This window comes from Athene noctua, chromosome 2, assembly GCF_965140245.1.
Source record: "Athene noctua chromosome 2, bAthNoc1.hap1.1, whole genome shotgun sequence".
Classification (NCBI taxonomy): Eukaryota; Metazoa; Chordata; class Aves; order Strigiformes; family Strigidae; genus Athene; species Athene noctua.
In genome coordinates this window covers 126,881,639-126,899,428 of record NC_134038.1, presented here as the reverse complement: position 1 = coordinate 126,899,428, position 17,790 = coordinate 126,881,639, and the positions used below count along the sequence as shown (strand labels likewise).

The 17,790-nt window shown below is 39.5% G+C and overlaps 1 protein-coding gene across 5 annotated transcripts in view; it reads right to left on the bottom strand.

Annotated features, from left to right (window-relative positions):
• The window catches only part of ADAM22 (ADAM metallopeptidase domain 22), a 132,606-nt gene that overhangs the window by 22,659 nt on the left and 92,157 nt on the right, over positions 1–17,790 (bottom strand). For 4 of the 5 annotated variants that reach the window (XM_074900232.1, XM_074900234.1, XM_074900235.1 and 1 more), the window contains exons 12-25: positions 16,303–16,387; positions 15,786–15,876; positions 13,923–13,974; positions 11,973–12,072; positions 8,373–8,444; positions 7,807–7,899; positions 5,484–5,564; positions 5,204–5,254; positions 4,855–4,918; positions 4,252–4,357; positions 3,061–3,177; positions 2,182–2,350; positions 1,132–1,240; positions 83–173 (exon numbers count right to left, since the gene is read on the bottom strand). In XM_074900232.1, coding sequence (XP_074756333.1) covers positions 83–173; positions 1,132–1,240; positions 2,182–2,350; positions 3,061–3,177; positions 4,252–4,357; positions 4,855–4,918; positions 5,204–5,254; positions 5,484–5,564; positions 7,807–7,899; positions 8,373–8,444; positions 11,973–12,072; positions 13,923–13,974; positions 15,786–15,876; positions 16,303–16,387 — 1,281 coding nt within the window. The remainder of the gene's footprint in view (positions 1–82; positions 174–1,131; positions 1,241–2,181; positions 2,351–3,060; positions 3,178–4,251; positions 4,358–4,854; positions 4,919–5,203; positions 5,255–5,483; positions 5,565–7,806; positions 7,900–8,372; positions 8,445–11,972; positions 12,073–13,922; positions 13,975–15,785; positions 15,877–16,302; positions 16,388–17,790) is intronic. The other variant, XM_074900233.1, reaches the window with a different exon arrangement.

The following is a 17,790-nucleotide window of genomic DNA, read 5'->3' as shown; positions in this document are numbered from 1 at the left end:
ATTGTTCTTTTCATAACATAATCAGCTATCAGATGAAATAAACATATTTTTAACTGTATTAAGAAGAACACAATTTACTTACTTGTAACCCCAACCAGTTATTCCTAAAACGAGAGCCAACACTAAAATGGTGCCAGCAATAGCCCCTATTATTATATTTGTGCTAACAACACCTGGAAACACAAGAAAAGGGAAAAAATATACAGGGTTTTAGGAGAAAATACAAAAATAGTAAATGCACTGACTTTCAAAAACCTGCTTGGACAGCTTGCACTAGCCTGATTAATTGTAACCAGTGATACTATCTTGTAGCACGGACATAAAAAAAATCACCTGTAAATCAAGCTTTGACCTCTGTGTCTATTTCTCTTAACTGAACACTTGCTACATGGGAAAGTTGTGCCAGCTATGTCAATATAATGTTAGCAATATGAAACTGCTGTAGCTTACATCCTTATAACCTGCCTGAAAAATACATGCTTACACTGGAACAAGTGACTTATTTTTTTGTTTTTGCTCTAATCCCTTCCATAGCTGAATAAATTAACCGAGAGACATTCTGGAAGATGGTAAAATTGTCCCACCACAAGGATTTATAATGAAAAACATTTACACCCTCGTATTTCCACAATACATCTTTCCTTTGTATGCAAGCTTCAAGCTGAACAAAAACCTTCACTTAAAAAATGTAAAAGCCTGGGATTTGTGTGCCAACATCCTGCTTATCGGCCATGAAATAAAAAACTGACTATACAAATAAATGGTCCTGTAAGTAACACTACCTTTCCATCTATATAAAAAGTCCCAGTAACTTTTTGCTTGTCCTAATCTATCAATATAATTAATAAGGCCACTCATATGATAGGGACAAGCAAGGTGCAACCAGACACACTGGTACCAGTCCCAAGAGGTGTACTGAGTGCTTGTGAGTGGCACTGCTCACAGCCAGCCCCAGGTCTCCGACCTCACTCACAGACACTGAGTGCTTCTGCCAAGGGAGGAAGGGAATGAGGCTCCTAAAGGTGCATCAGGTTGTATGCTAATTCAAAGAGTAGGAGATCTACTTTTGCTTAATGAGCCGTCCTCAAATACAAGCTTTTCCAGTTATTGGTAAAAATTATAATAACGTACCTTTATTGATGGCATCTTTATCAAAAAAAATATCATCTTTGATACGAGAACTGCAGTCATCTCCTCCCCAGAATCGGTCACAGACACACTTTATTTCATTGCTACAAACCTGCAGCCAAAAGTGTAGCTCAGAATAAAATCCTAAAATTAATCTATTCCTGTAATTAATACCTACAGTATAGGTACAGTCATACAGCACTGATTTTGACTGCCTGCAAAATTCTGAAAAACATTTTTAATATACAACTTTTTTTTATTTACATATTAGATGTGTATTGAATATATTATACTTTATATACAAATATATGTAAAATATATTACATACCTTACTATCTTTTTAATATTATATTCAATAGAGCCATTTATAATTGCTTTGAAATACTCTGAACCTCAGTGATTTTGTTTTTCTGAAATACGATGCAGTGGTTAATTTCAGATAAAAAAGGGAGTTTTAATGCAGCACAAAAGACAAAAGCCATCATGAGAGAACAACTCCTTTGATCTCAGTTCAGCTGTAGGGGCCTGGACACTGTTTCAAACTGAGGGACAAAGGGACTCGACAGGGCCACAGAAAAGCCATAGGCTGTGCACTGAGCAGAGGAGCTGCCACTACCCAAGAGCCAGCTCACTGCTCTCTTCTCTAGAACAACTAGCTCTCAGCCAACAAAATCCAACTCTATGAGCCTTCTTGGCTATTGACACATTACAGAGGGAGTTAAAAAGAGCATTTAGAAGCACAGAGACCCAAATTTCTTAGTTCTTAGATCTTGCTATTCTCCAGTACGTTGCCTGGGGAAATATCAGAACTGACTGATAAAATCTTTGCAAAACTAATACGTACTTCCTGTGACTCACTGTTTAAGATGCCTTGACTGGTATGCATTATGTTTACTTATGTGACTCCTCCCCTTTTCCTTTTCAAAAGCTTCTCCAGTATAAAGAGTTCTAGAGTCACACTGCTGGCTTCCTGAAAGGTCTAGCTAGTACACTACACAGTGCCAGATACTCAGCAAAAACAGAAAAAAGGATTAAAAGAGAACAAGAACATACACCATGTCCTGAACAAATCTGGCTGTCTGTGGTGCCTGGGCAGGTACTGAAGTTGAAGGCCTCGGTGGGGAGGCAGCGATGCTCAAGGCACACCATGTTTGGCCCACACGGTGTCCCATTCTCCACATAGCCCAGATCCGTCTCCTCATCGAGTTTCACATGGCCACCACTGCAAGACAACCAAGAGGACCTTGGAGACTTGTGCTGTGATTAGGTGGGACTGCTTGAGAAACTGGGCTCTGGGCTGCTGCCTTCACTTCTGTCTGTGTTATATGATGCCCAGGACCAGGAAAGAGTTAAGTACTGGCTTATTTATCTCACTGGCCCTAACATGAAACAAACCAAAATGCAGTATATCTACATCAGACAAATGCAATGGTGGAAACAAAGACCATTTTTCTTGTGTAGAAGCTAGCACTGGATAAAACATTTGAGTTTACTTGTATAGGACTTCATTTCATCTTACAGTTGTGTGAAGCTATGAGAACACACCAGGTCTATAATTGGGATTCAGCTAACATATGGCAACATATTAAGCTGCCAGTTAGCTTTGGCAGTGCAGGCATATGTCTAAGTATTTTGAGTACATTAAGTACTTCACAAACATTAAAGAATGTAAACTCAAGAGGCCAGAGAAGAGCATTATGTCTCTACAGGCAAAATTAACTACTACACAGAGGGGACTGCAAAACAGCTGCGCTCCCCACAAGTAGTCAAGCTCCTGAAGCTCAACAAAGGTTGAGCTAGAATAATGGTTATGTGTTAATAGGAAAAAAAATTTTAATGGAAACAGTTGTTCTCCACTTAGAAATGAGAAAGCTGCTTTTCCATGCAAGATGAATATTGATTGTCTGTTCTGTTTCCAGGATTTCCAATTACCTGCAATTGTAGACTTTTCCAAACTGCAAGATTGACGATGTGATTTCACCATCAAGTTCTCCAAGTCTAGGCACACTGGATATATTGGAGCACAGAAGGTATCCACAAAGCACATCCCTGCATTGAGAGAATAAACAGACACCCACTGAAAAGAAAATTCAATGAAAATGGACAATCAAAAAAATGTGGTTTTCTGCACTTGCTTTATAACATATTTGCTATTCCTTGCTTTTCCCCCACTAGCAGTAACTCCCATAAATAATGCCTTGCTTCCCAAGAAAATTATTTCTCTCACAGCTTAGACTGGGAAAAGCCTTTTTTTAACATCTGTTATCAAAAGTGCTCTGAGTAATAGCAAGCAAGGAGCTGTCAAGAACAAACCACATCAAACTGATTTAATATCCTATTAAGATACAGTAACCTGCCCATATTGGAGAAGCAGTAGATACTGGATTCAAACAAACTCTCATATGACACATATGTAAGGGAACTAGAGACACCGAGTTTAATTCAACTGTTGAAGGGACTTCACAACTGGTGTGGAGACTTGTGTACTGTCTGGCCTCTCCCATATTACTGAGTATTTTTAAGTCATTAATTTGTGTTGGAACAAAAGGAAGGTTATCAAATCTGCACAGAAAAGTGGGAAGGGCCACTAGTTCACCTGTAGGCAGGACTAGAATTCAAATAGCATTGACAGAATGGAGAATTCATCTCAAAAAACAGGGTGCAGTTTGATAAGAACTGGCAAAAGGTTCAGAAATAGGCAGAAATAATCAACTGCATAAATACAGAATGTGAAACAATGGTTTAGGCAGCAACTTGCAGGCAAAGATGTGGAGGGTTACAAGGCAATGAAAACTGAACACAACTTTGCAATGCAAGGGCATGGCATACAAAGTGAACACCACACTAAGACATGAAAGCACAGGCCACTCTCCTCTGCACTAAGCCTCACCAAGCATACTAGGACCACTTTAGGTCCAAGTGCTCCCAAAGCTCAGGCGGTGTTCTCTTGTCAGAGATCATCTTCTCTCAACACTCCTCTCCCTCCAGAATTTGCTGCACTAAGGTCTGCAGAAGAAGGCCAGAAGTCTGTTCTGTACAAAGGCTTTCTGAGCCTCTTCATGCCAGCTAAAGAACTATAGCAAGGATAAAAATCTCAGTTGTTTTCTAAATGGATCAACTTACTGTTTATTGCACTGTATCCAAGAGTCCTTGTCTCTTCCACAGTTTCCTTTCTCAGTCCCTTCAATATTTAGCTTCTCATAGCAGTACCTGTCAGCAGCTGTCACTTCTGAAAACAGAAACAAATCTCTTCTAAGATGATGAAGACTTCTAAAAGCCAGCTCCTGGGAAATGGAGATGCATAATCAAAGCAAGCGGAGCTTCCCAATCTGCGAACTGCAGTATCAATGGTCTGCAGGTGGCCTGTGAAACTCTGCAGAGTGTTCTCAATGAAAAGTTTTATGTTGGCACCACAGGACTGTTTTAAGATTTAGCTCAGTTTGACCAGGGCTTATTGGTCAAAAATGTCCAGAAGCATAGGCTCCCGAGGTGGTTATTAATGAGAAGTTAAACCTAAGATTTCAGCATAATCACCAGTAAGTTAACCAACACTAGAGAAAGAGCTGGAAAAGAAGATGTAAAGACAAAATGAGGAGGGAAGACAGGGAGGGACATACAGTCCAGCTGGTTTTAATGGTTCTGAATATGTCTCTTCCATAATTTTTCTCAGGTAAGATAATCTTTTGAGCCACATGAACAACAACCAACTTAGAAACATTCACTCACTTTCACCCCAGATATATTTACACTGCCGGTCCCTGGTTTTGCATCTTCCTCCAAAACAAATACCCTAGAAAGAAACAAAAGATACAGAAAAAGTTTAAAATAACTTCATTTTCCAAAATATGTATTTGTTTAATATAAAGATTTGTCACATGCTTTCTATTGAGGCAATTAATATGTGATTCTACTTTCTGTTCATTTAAATACTTAGCTCTAAAATGTAACTAGCACCCAAAATGCAGGAATGTCAACAGAACTGTCCCGGGTGACTTCCAAAGATCCTAAACCAAAATCTACAAAAAGCAATCTATAAAAGCAGAAAGAATGTAAAACAAATTGAAGCACTATTTACCTGTTTGTTATCACAGGAATATCCATCCATTTTATGAATATTGGGAGAGCACTATAGAAAGAGAAAATAACTAATAGATCATAGATCAGACAAGCATGGAAGAAAAACATACAACAAATGTCATATGGAAAATTATTTCAATATCATGCTGGTCTTTTCAGTATTAGCAACTTTAATACAATGTTTATACACCTTACTATACAAAACAGCAACATTCATAGTGATTGAGAGACTACAGGTGGGTTTTCCTCATCTCTTGGATAGAAGATATAAAAATCACCTGACTGGAATTTCCTGTGCAGTTCTCTGCAATATCACAATCATTCACTGCTTCTCGGCACAAAACTCCTTTAGGTTCAAACTGGAAAAAAACAACAGAAAATTCGTGTCTTGGTGTCTCCACATCTTGCTTCGAATGCACTACTTTCTTCGAATTTAAAAAAAGGGAAATACTCATGTGCTGACTGAAGTGGGAAGACTTTCCTTTCCCTGCTGCAGACATTGCACCACTCAAGCCACTGGCCATTTACTGGTGCAAGTGGTACCACTCTCTGAGGCACCTCCTCCCAAGCGCATTGAGTGCGGGGCTGAGCAGGATAAGTGCTCTCCTGGGACACAGGACCCATGGGGTTTATCAAACCAATACTGCAGTGACTTGCAGCATTATCTTGACCAGGTCACTGCACCTTTTTGTGACTATTTTACTCTTCTTTATACAACAGGGAGAGTGATCCTGATCTTCTCTCTAGGGATGAAGAACACTGCAAAACTCCATAAACACTACGGTTATTAAAATGCCCCATTACTGCTGCAGAACAGAAACTATTAATTATATACTGAATTCTATGGTTTGACACCATTTCCTAAGGGACCAGATATTTAATACTGAAAAATGTACCAGTGACCTAACAGAGGCATTTTGGTTCAAGACTTCTGTGCTAAGTCGCAAGACCTATAAAAGCAGGAAGTCATCCTATTAGTGGCAACTGTTAGTGCTTCTGGTCATGGACATACTACAGACCCCTTATATTTTCTGAAAGGTTTCTTAAATCTGTGATATTCCGTTCATTTTGCAGTTCTGTGACTTTTTTCCCTGGATCTGCATGCACATACATTTTTCTGGGGACAACTGCTAACTCCACAGCTGGTGTGAACGGGCACACATCAGTGGAAGAGCTAGCTAGACTCTTGGTACTTTCTCAGCCTTCAGCTTAACTTTTTCCTGCCAGCCTCTGGAAAAATGCAGACAGACAGGGGTGTTGTCAGGGATACTACAGGCTGGAGGGATGTACACTCACCATGTTTTGCTTGGAATCCCTCTGTGAGAGACGAAAGTCTCTTGTCTCAGTGACTATTGTCGAGAGTCACTTGTCTCCCTCATCTGAGCAGGACGTGACACCCTCCTTCACTGCTGCTTTCAGGCTGGGTCTTACAATGGAAGGTAACCCCACATTTGGGAACTGTTACATATGGTCTTTTGAGTTGTCCTGATTAACACCTCCTAGGGACACGTGTTTTGCAAAATTCTGCCCTTGTCTTCATTGGCCCACCCTCACCACTCTGTATGTAGATAAACCCTTGCCTCATTTGCAAAAATCATGTAGGTACACAGAAGCTTGATTTTTTTCTGATAGTCTTTATTATGGTGCCTATGGGACTTGGATACTTGAACAAAATTCACTCACACTGGCAATCTGCTTTTTTTTTTTTTTTATATTACATTAGAAAAAGCAATGTGCTTAGGGAAATGTGACCTGTTGCAGCATAATCCGTGCTTTTTCTTTTTTTAACATTAGGATGTGCACAAAGTCAAGAGTGTGGTCCACAGTTATTACCAATGTTTCTCCTAAGGAAATTAAACCCTCAGATGCCCACAGATAAGGACAAAAATATCACACATAGTACACCACAGCTTTAATAACATGAATAGTAATTGTCATTATTACTAAATGAGTATAAACGTCTATTTAAAGTCATATTTAGCTTGGCTCCCTTACAGCCAAGACTTGGGTAAACCTCCTTTTATTATTTACTGATGTATAAGGAAGAATACCTTATAGTTTACATGGGGCTTGATTCCCTTTACTGAGCTGGATTTCAGTCAGTCTAAACCTCAGCTGGCAGACCTAACTAAAACTGAAATCTGGTGTCTTTTAGATTAACACCTCTGAATAACTCTGTTAGCTGTGGGTTGTTGGGGTTTTTTTACTACATCCTACTCTCTGGCATCTGTGGTACTATTTTCCCATTCAGTCTCATGGGGCAAATCCAGAGCAACATGTAAGGTGTGGGGATCAACAATGGGTAAGTACGTGCATGATTAAACAAGGACATCTAATGAAACCCCGTGGAATTTCAACCTGATTCAAATTTGTCTGAAACTGGAAGGCTTTAACAGCTCTGCATTTGATCACAGTCCATGCCCCAAGAACCCAAGCCTAAAAGACAGAGAACAGCCCCACACAAACCAATTTTTAGCCAGTTTTAAAAGGCAAGCTTTCAGAAGAGGAGTCACAAGGTCTGCAAGAAAGAAGACATGTGGTGCCTGTAGCCACCTGGATGCCTTCCCCCCAGGATGCTGCAGTGAAGGTCACTGCCCTTACCCGGCACTTCCGACAGCAAAGCCCGTTGCTGCACTGGGAGCCTGCCGTCAGGGTGCAAGTATTGCAGCACTCTCCTCCTTCATTGGCACACTCCTGAGGAACACACATGATTATAACACAATACACGGGAAAAGCAGGTAAGCTGTCTTAGCATGCTATGTGAACAGATTTTTAATCAGGCTTTTAGGCACCTGCATGCAGAAAAGGGCATGCACTGTGGGGCATGAAGCCTCTGTTTCCTATGTGATACAGCAAATAACTTTTCTAACTTCACAGCCTGTCATTAAATACTGACATTTTAGCACTGACTAGAGTCATGTTCCCATCTAGGAAACTACTTTTTTAACATCTTCTAAGGCCTGATTCTGCACAGGTAGTTATAACTATTGCTCTTCAGAATTTATGTGGTGATAAAATAAAAATGCTGGCCCACATTGTGTTAAACATGATGGAAGAAGTTAAGAAATGATGAATCCTTTGCCACAGGATCTTAACATTGCCTGTCTTGATGGGCAGCACCAAGTCCTGGAAAATCTAGTTGCTAATTTAAAGTACATTGCACTTACTGCTATCGTCCCACAGTCACACTCTTCTCCATCTTCCACAAAGCCATTGCCGCATTCTGGAGGATCTAGAAGCTGCAAGGCAAAATCAGATATCAAAGGGCGTGTCTCTTATAAGGGAATCATTGTCATATACACTCTGTACAACATGGTTTTTTAGCTAGTACTCCAAATGAATTAACTGAAAAACAGTACCCACAACTCAGGAAGAAGCAAACTAGAAACAACACAAATGAAATGAGCAGAGAACCGACAATACTGTGAATTAATTCAGCAATATGGCCAAGTCACATGGTGTCTTCTGTACATGATCGCCATTTTTACAGCAGATTCAGTCTGAGTACAAGTTGCAATCAAAAACAAAAGGTGTGACAATAAAGTAAAAATGTAAAATAATATGACATTTTCATTATTGTCACACGGATTGCAATTGCTGCTGTTCTGGAATTCAAGTGATGAGGGCTGTGTCTCAGATTGAAGCGTGCATTATAATTTCAGAAGGAATATCCATTAAAAAATTGTCTTTTGGTAGCATGTGGCTCAGAAATGCAGGGAAAAGAGAAATGTTGGGTTTCTTTGTCAGTTTTTGTTGTAGTTGGATGCTTTTTCCTTCCCTTTTCCTCTACCACAGTTAGGAACTTTCAGCAGTTTTCCATAAGCATGTGTCATAGGCAGGTGTCCTCCCTTTCCCTTTGGCCTCCCCACTAAACTGTAACTTAAAATGTCTAAATCTGTATATTTGTAGTAGTACCTTCCCAGAGGCAAGATTCATTCACCATTTTTTACATAGGATCCATGCTATGCTCTCTTCTAATGGACACTTTTATAGTCGGTTCCTTCCCGCTTCATTGTTTCTGTTTTCCTAAAACTTCTAAAAGTAATTCTTCAGAAAGAAAATAAAATGTTGGGTTTTTTCCTTTGGGCATAAAAAAATGTAATAGTAGCTTTTATTATATAAATTAGAAGGCATATAAATCTGTCACCAAGACTAAAATTTTGCAGACATTCCTCTGAGTTCTCCAATTAATCTAGGATCATTCCAGAAACCACTCTGTTTATGAGCCATCTGCACCAGTACATCACTCATGGTCTAGAGTGCATTTCTCTCTGGCTGTTGCCCTTCTGCCAGAAGCCCACAGGATGGAGTTGTTAAAACTACTTGTTTCCTACGTATTTTTCCAGACATCTTCAGTATCTCTAGGCGGGATGCACAATACAGACAAGTAGATGGCAGTAACGGAGGGTCCTGCCTTAAAACATTGGGCCAATTTGCTGCAGTATATAGGGACAGCTAAACATAAAATGGAAGGGAAAAAAAAGCAGATTAGTGAACTTTTCCCAAAAAGTCATGTAAATCATCCATTCATTTGAAAAGGGTATATGCTCTTGATGTATTTTTTGGGATCACAGCTGATCTTACAGTGGAGCACTGTCAAACACTGCACCTTGTCACATCAGTTTTCCTTTATCTCATTTTTCTTTAAAAGCAAAAGTAAGTTTTTGTTTCACCATCTCTACTAGGAAATGCGTCTTTGACAGCCTTGTGAATTAGACAGACATCCGTTGACAATAACTTTAAGCCAACCCAAACAATAATACATAAAAGAGTCTAAATCACACTGACTTCCACATCTAACTTTCACATGCCATTAGATAAAATTGTAAATGCTGCCAGTCTAAATTGAGATGAGAGTTTTGTTCCAAGTGACAGATGCGTAAACGAACATAATTGCCAAAACAAGCCCAAGTAAGACATACTACACTATGGAAACAATTTATTCAGCAAAGAAAACCACCAATATTTCTCTTCACCTTTAATAAGACGGAAAAAAAGCAACTTCTAAAATGCAGATGCATTTTAAAGAATGAGAAATCTTACACCTTATTAACAAATTCTAGTGCTTTCTCTCCGCTTTTAATAATACATTCTACCATGAAAAGGAGACCTTTGAGAGATAAGCAGACTCAGCTCATCCAGATCTGATGACTTTTTTTTCCCTCTCTAACATTTATTGAAATTCTGTGGTTGTCGGAAGAGGCACTTTTTCTCAGCAGCTCCAGGAAGAATGTGCATCACTCTAGAATTAACCTTTTCTTTCACATCTGTGACCACCTGAGCTATCATGTCTTTTTTCCACATTGGACTGTCTTTCTGCCTCAGCCTCTTTTCTTTGCTTGTTGCAAGACAGCCATTAAATAGAGCATAACACTAATTATATATAGAAGAGAGTCACGATCATCATCCTAGTTACTTTACATTTCAAAACATGCTTCAGTAAATGGAGCAGGAATATACCGAAACCCTGCTGCAAATCCCTCATTGTAGAAGTCTCATGTCTTGGCTGGAGTTTCTTTAGCCTTGTTTTGTATTTATCTCCCTTAAATGTCTCAGTCAATCATGTCATACTCTTTGCGTCCTTCATGTGAACACACCTGTTTAGCAAGCCAAAACTGAGACAAGAGAAGCAAAGAAAAGGTGAATACTATCTCCAGACATATTCCCCATTTCTACTGATTTCCAAGACTCATATAGCAAGATCTCTGATTTCGTACTTTAGAAGCAAATTTGGAGGGGATGGGTCAGTCGTTTAAGTGCTTTTGTAGCTCTGACACCCCCAGGCCTTTAGGGAGGTAATGCACCCTGCTAAATGAGGTGAGGTACAGTGGCACTGAGGACCGGGGGCCAGCAGGGATTAGCCAGCCTTCCCCATCTGAGGGGCTGCCCAGCACAAGGCAGGGCTGTGCAGAGCCACATGCGCTGTCCTGGAGGAAGCTAACACAGGGCTGAGATGATCTGAGCACTTCTCACCAGACACGCTTCTCACCCAGCACATGCAGTGCAGGGGATGACAGACCCTGATGACAGTAATGGGGACCATGTGGGCAGCACCTAAGGAATAAAGAGTGTGATGGGTGCCCAGCAGCCATGGGCTCTTCTAGTGTCTGTCCCCTGCCCCTCGGGCCTTTCTCTCCTGCTCTGTCTCTCCCAGCTTTAGAAAAACTAGTCCCAGTTTTCCAACTCTATTCTGAGAGCGCCTGTAAAAAACTTTGTCTTCTCTGTCAGGGAGAGTATCAAAACCACTTGCAACCACTGGTGCCTGCAAAGACTCTGGGCTGCATGGCAATGCACCCCTTGCAGAGGCTCTAGGAGCCATGTCTTCCTCTTGGAACAGATGTGAAATAAAAGCAATCTTCAGTTTCCAGAGATTTGCACCAAGACATCAGTTCAACACAAATTAGCATTCAGGCTGTGCAAAAGTTTACCAAGACACTTGAAACCTCAGCAAATAAATTCAGTAACATATTCTATTTACAACATTCAGAACAAATTGCATGAGGAATGGTTCTAGATCAAAGCATGTGAGAAAGCTTCTGGACACGAAACCACTTATTAAAAAATTATTTATGTATAAATTCCAAACTACTATGAACTAAACCCAGCTACTTTCACTCATATGTCACCAGAAAGTTTAGAACTTAGAAACAGAAATACGAAAATTACAGGTGCTGTTTTTTCCAACATTATCGTTTTCATTCTTCTTGGTTTCATCTAAATTAGAAATAAAACAGAAATAATAATAATAATAATAAGGTAATGCTTACTTTGGTCGGTTTATTGAACAGGCAGGCTCCACCTCCATTGTTTAAAAATTCGTGATACTCTTCAATGTCACACTTGGAGAACTTGCTTGGAAGGTAATACCTGCACAGAAACAAGGTAGCAGGATTACTTTCTATAGTGCTTTTTATACTAGATTTTCTTTTTTCAAAATAGGAGGAGAATTACAATGTTATACTTCAGAAAAAGTACAAAACCACACTGTTCAGAATCAGAGTGACCATCTGCTTGTAACTATCTAACCTGTAAATCATTTTAGTAAACGACAAAAAACAATGACATAGAGCTCATGGAAAGTAAGAGGTCTAAAACATTTCACTGTTATTTCGTGCACAAATCTTATTACACATTGAGTAGTTCTCACAAATATGACCTGTTCCATTAACAGACCTGATCTCAGAAATTTCTTCCCATACATACTGCAGGAAACAAAGATTCATTTCCCTCTTGGATGAAATTGCTCTCCTGGCCCACGGAATTTTTATACAATAGAGTTATGCCATTTTAAAACATGCTTCTAACAAACATCAGCTAACATTTCAGCCTCCCCCTCTCATGTCCCACTGAATAAATTCCATTCAAGTACAGACTGCCAACCTAAGGCACAGTGCACCACCTAAAAACTGTATGAGGCAGAGAATCTGCATGGATCCTTTCCACAGGGAAAGAATTTTTCCCAGAGTTGCTTAAGTGATCTTTATATTTAGGTCCTTCATCATAAATGTACTTAGGCTTCAATCAGATTTTGGAGTCTCAAGGGCTTTCCCATATCAAATCATCACTGGATACAAAAAATACTAGCAGAAGTGTTATACAAATTAATCCTGCATTGCCAGGAATGATGGCTTGCAAAACACAATTGGCCTGTTCCATCTCTAGTGTTTATGATTTAGATCTAAAGACAACAGAGAATGTGGGATTCACTAACCTTCATCAATAAGCAAAGTAAATACAAGCTTTCTTGTGTACCTAATTATCTGAAAGGTTTTGACTTCAGATAAAGAATTTAAAGACCATTAGATAAGGAACCACTTTTACAAGAATCAAGAATGCTTCTCAGATTGGTGTTTTAACATAATAAAAATCAGAAAAATCCTACCTAGTATGTTTTTAGGCAGACAAGTTGAAAAGGCACACATTTACACTTCCAAAGAGCTTTGAATGATATACGCTTCTTTGTTCAAAATTGTTCTGACCACAAAGCTATTGTGAAAATTTGCAGGTCAGTTTGAAATTAATTTAACAATTTGGAGCACTGTCTATATCTAAAATTAGACTGTAGTTTAATTCATACACATGACAAAAGACAGGCCTGTAATATGAAGAATTAAGATCTGAATACACATTAGAAAGCACCAAATTTCATCTAGCTGCAAAAATTTGCTGATTCACTAGTCATTAGATAAAACCTCTCCCGTGACATTACATGTGGGTACAAGCATACTCAAGTGCCCATGGGAGCAGTTTTTTCCAATATCATCACACAAACTGGGTGATAAAAAATGATAGATATAGATGAAATATTCCAACAGAAACATTGAAAATGAGACATAATTAGGAAACGTGATAATAGGATTTCAAGAATTAAGATGTTCATTGTTTGTTCCCACAATTCAGTAGGAAACTTGCAGGAGAAAAAAAGCTAAGCATGCTTCTGCTTCTTCTTCTTTGCAATGACTTGGCTTGCCTGCTGAGCCCTGTGCTTTTGTGAGTTAAGCCAACAGTCATCAAAAATCCTCACATACCCTCTCATTAACCCACTTATTCTCACCTTTCTTTGAAAGTGGCCTTTCTATGTATGCTGTACAGCTAACACTTTCTGAAAAATGACTCACAGAAAATACTCTGCTGAACCACAAAAGGCAAATGTTTTCACACCTTCCCTTTACGTCATTATATGAAGGACATGACACTCCTCTAGTGAAATGCCTTACCCTGTGTCTCCCATTATGCATCCAGACCACGTGTCCTCACACTTACACTCACCTGACAAAAAAAAAAAAAAATTACGTCTTGAGTGTTGTGAGTCGAAAACAGTACTTTTCTTACCACAAACACCACATTTTAGTCAATTCCATTTCATATTTAAATACAAGGTGAAAACGATAATTTGCTGGTTTATTGCACACCTTAGTTTAAGTGTATCAGCACACACTGAAAAACTTCCTTTCAGAAACTATACACAATTCTGTGCAATCCTGAGCTCTGAAAAAATGTCCCTTCTCTTAAAGTGAAGTTAGGGGAAACTGCAGCATCAGCCTCCAGCACTTGCAAATCATGAGTCAGCTCTCCCGCCTTCTCTTGTGTCATGACATTTGATTCCAAAATTTTCAGAATTAAAAAAAATTAATCATTTTATCTCTTCCTCTTGTTTTTTAGTTCTCTTCTTCGACTATGCTAATGTGACCAGGGAAATCTTTGCTTGGGAAAAAAAAACAACCAATAATGCACACAAAAATGCATAAAATGGTCAGTAAACACTAGCCAGTACAGCAGGATGTAGCACTTTCTCCCTCAGCTCTCCCTTCCCTCTGCGACTCCCTGGCAGACAGAGGGTAGCCCACCCTTCTGCCCTGCCAGGCTGCCTGGGATTGCTTTGCTCTGGTCTCAGCCCCCCGCTTTCAAAACTGTCTTGTGTCTATTTCTGTACATATGCCTTGCACATACACTTCCTCTTTCTGCAGTGTGCCTTACTGTAATACATGAACACCACTTTATTGCTTCCATCTAAAAAGTACAATTAAAAAGGAGAACATTTCCATTCTCCTCCCCCGCCCCCCGCCCAAACTGTGTCCTGTCCCTCTACTCAGCCAGAAGAAAGGGAATCACCACTATTCTCATTTTCACTTTTTCCCTGTCCCTATATCAGGTTAATAATATGCAGCTGGAAAATGAATACTGAACACATCAGTAGCATAGAGCATCCATCCTACATTTCTGATTATTTTTCAAAATAAAATTAAGTAAACTCCAAAAACTTTTACATGGACATGTATCACTGCATTATATACTGTCTTTACAATGCCTGAAACCAAAATTCACCTAAGCAGAGTTCTATTAACTCAATATAGTAATTTTTTTTTTTATGTAAGCCACATAAGTACACATGATCCAATAACTAAGCACTCCATCATCTAAATTGATTCAAAACTTTATTATTATTTCAAAAGTATCAAGCTGGGACTTCATATAACATGGAAGCAGGGCAGGTGAGGTGCTTGCTGGAGGCCAGGGGCGGAGATCCGAGTTAAATCATTGCAGGTAAATAGGGGTTACTAAGAAGTTGAATACCAAGGTGACAGCAGAGAAATTATATCAGTAGGGTGTCAAATACAGGAGATTTGGGTAATCTACAAGAGGAATTCAATCAAGGCAAACATGGAGAAAGCTATGTTGGCAAAACCATACTGCATAACAGGATTGAGGTGGCTTCTCATCATCCCCAGGTCTCATAATGTATGTTTCTACTTTTGATGTAGATGGCAGCCATTCAGTCTGTGGGTGTGACATTGATCTCCCTGAAATGAATGGAAGTGGCAGACACCTTTATGATTTATTTTTAATGAAATGGTGACACCAAGTGCTGCCATCAATTATGGGCAGGGGGATATCATAGCATTTAAATAGAGGAAAATTAATGATATGTCAGTCCTTCCTCCTGTTATTACAAGAAAAATTAAAATATTCCAACATCACAAGAAACATGGGGAAAAATACATATCAGAGAGACACTGATAAGATCTTCCATCTTTTAAGATTCTTCTCTTGAGACAGAGTGAAAAACCAAACAACCTTACCACTTATAAGTTTTCTTCTGTCTGAGAAAATGCCAATGTTTTGGGCTAAGGTCTGTGCCAGGGTAACTGCCATTAAGTCTGGCTTTCCAAACTGAAAGAAACAAGCAAAGGAGGAGTAATCAGTTACATACAAGTATCTCAGAAACAAGTGAAGCTTTTCTCGTTCCAAGGCAATAAAAGACAGAATCAGATGTGTTAAGAGTTCTTACTTCAGAGCAGCTAGCCAGTGGAAAGTAAGGAAAACTAAATGCTGACTTATGGACAAATTAAGTAAGAGAAAGTCTGTTTCTTTCTTACCATTGTGACTGCAAGTATGAATGTTGGGATATTGAAGAATCTGCTGAAAACTATATTTGAATCCATATTTGACTTTATTCGCTCAACACTCTTCACTAAGCTGCACTAAAAGTGCATGAGGAAAGAAGCAGCAAGATATTTTGAGGAACATGTCTGCTCTGATAAATTCTGTGCAGATACGTTTCCACTTCTTTTTGCTCATACCAGTATCCCCACCTACCTCATTCACACCTCCGCCTTTAAGCAAGGAACAGATTCCACCAGTGTGGGCTACACCACTTCGACTGCTCTGAAATCGACTCCCCCTTTGACAAAAAGGAAAAGAAAAGAAAGTTTACCCTGCTCAGTCCATGAGTTTTGCACCTATCCATCCCAGTGTTTACCCTTCTGATTTCCAAAAGAGAAACTGTCATTTGCAAATGCTGGTTGCGACCACTATGCTGCAAACTATGCAAAAACAAAATGGGAAAAACAGATAACCACTCACAAACCTCATATAGCAAATTATCTCCAGGAAAATTATATCATCTTCCCTCATCCTTCTCAGACTACCTAATATAAGAAGAGGACTATTTTGCCAAATCCCCTGACTCTCACTAGCCTTTTGTTCACTGATGTACTACTGCAGCAAGCGACTTCTGCTGGCACATGCTACAGACAGAGCGCAGGATTGGCCACCGCGCTGCCAACGCATGGGGGACTAGTAAAAAGACACGTGTCTAACTGGGCAGTGCTGATGTAGGAAAACTCAAATGGAGATGCATTAGCAGGTTCCCGATGCAGAGGTGGGTTAAAAGTCCCTAGAACTGCAGCCGATCTCATCCAAGAGACACTCTGAGCCTAAATCTAATCATCTCTTTGGTGCTGACCATGTCAGCATGAATGACTGCCAGTTACTAGAGACAGAATATACTCTGCTCCCCTTCAGAGTACTGATCCATCTGAGCTGTGGCAAGTTGATTTTTTCAAAGAAAAACAGAAAAATATCAAAAACCAATACAGTGGGCTAACTGCACTGAAAGTGTAAGTTCATTTGTAACCACTGTATCAGCGCACCAACCAACCTCACCTCCCAAGTTAGCTGTGTCTCACTCACAGACACAATTTCAGAGACTAGTATTTCTAAATGATCTACAAATGCAGTACCTCAAACACCACTGGTGGTAGTGTTATGGATAGCACTGGAATTAGCAACACAGTGGTATCCAGAGTCCCAGTCCCAGGGCAAATAGGGCCATCTTTGTTTATCCTAGCCAAACCACAAACATTCATAAGAACAAGACTTCCCCCAAAGACCTTACAATATCACCAGAGAAGACACATGAATGATGTGAGAAAACCTGATTCCCATTTTACAGATGAAGAACTGAGACATAGAGAACCCAAAATCTGCAAGCACCACTTGCAGATCTTACTAGCTCTCTTCACGGCAGAAGTCAATGACTGTAATTAAGCATGTTCAAAAATTCTGAGAGGGTGGATACTAGGGTTGGGTATTGTGGCACCCTACCAGTCATGTGAAAGTGAGCTTAAATTTATTCATATAGGCTCCTACAACAGTCAGCAGAGAGGGATAAGGACTCCAGCAGAGCAATTCATCTGGTGTGCCTCATGTGGATCAAAAATCTCAGCCATGAATCCCTCCCCTATTTTTGTAGATATATTTTATTACATCAATCTTATTTCTAAAACAATTAAGATATTTAGA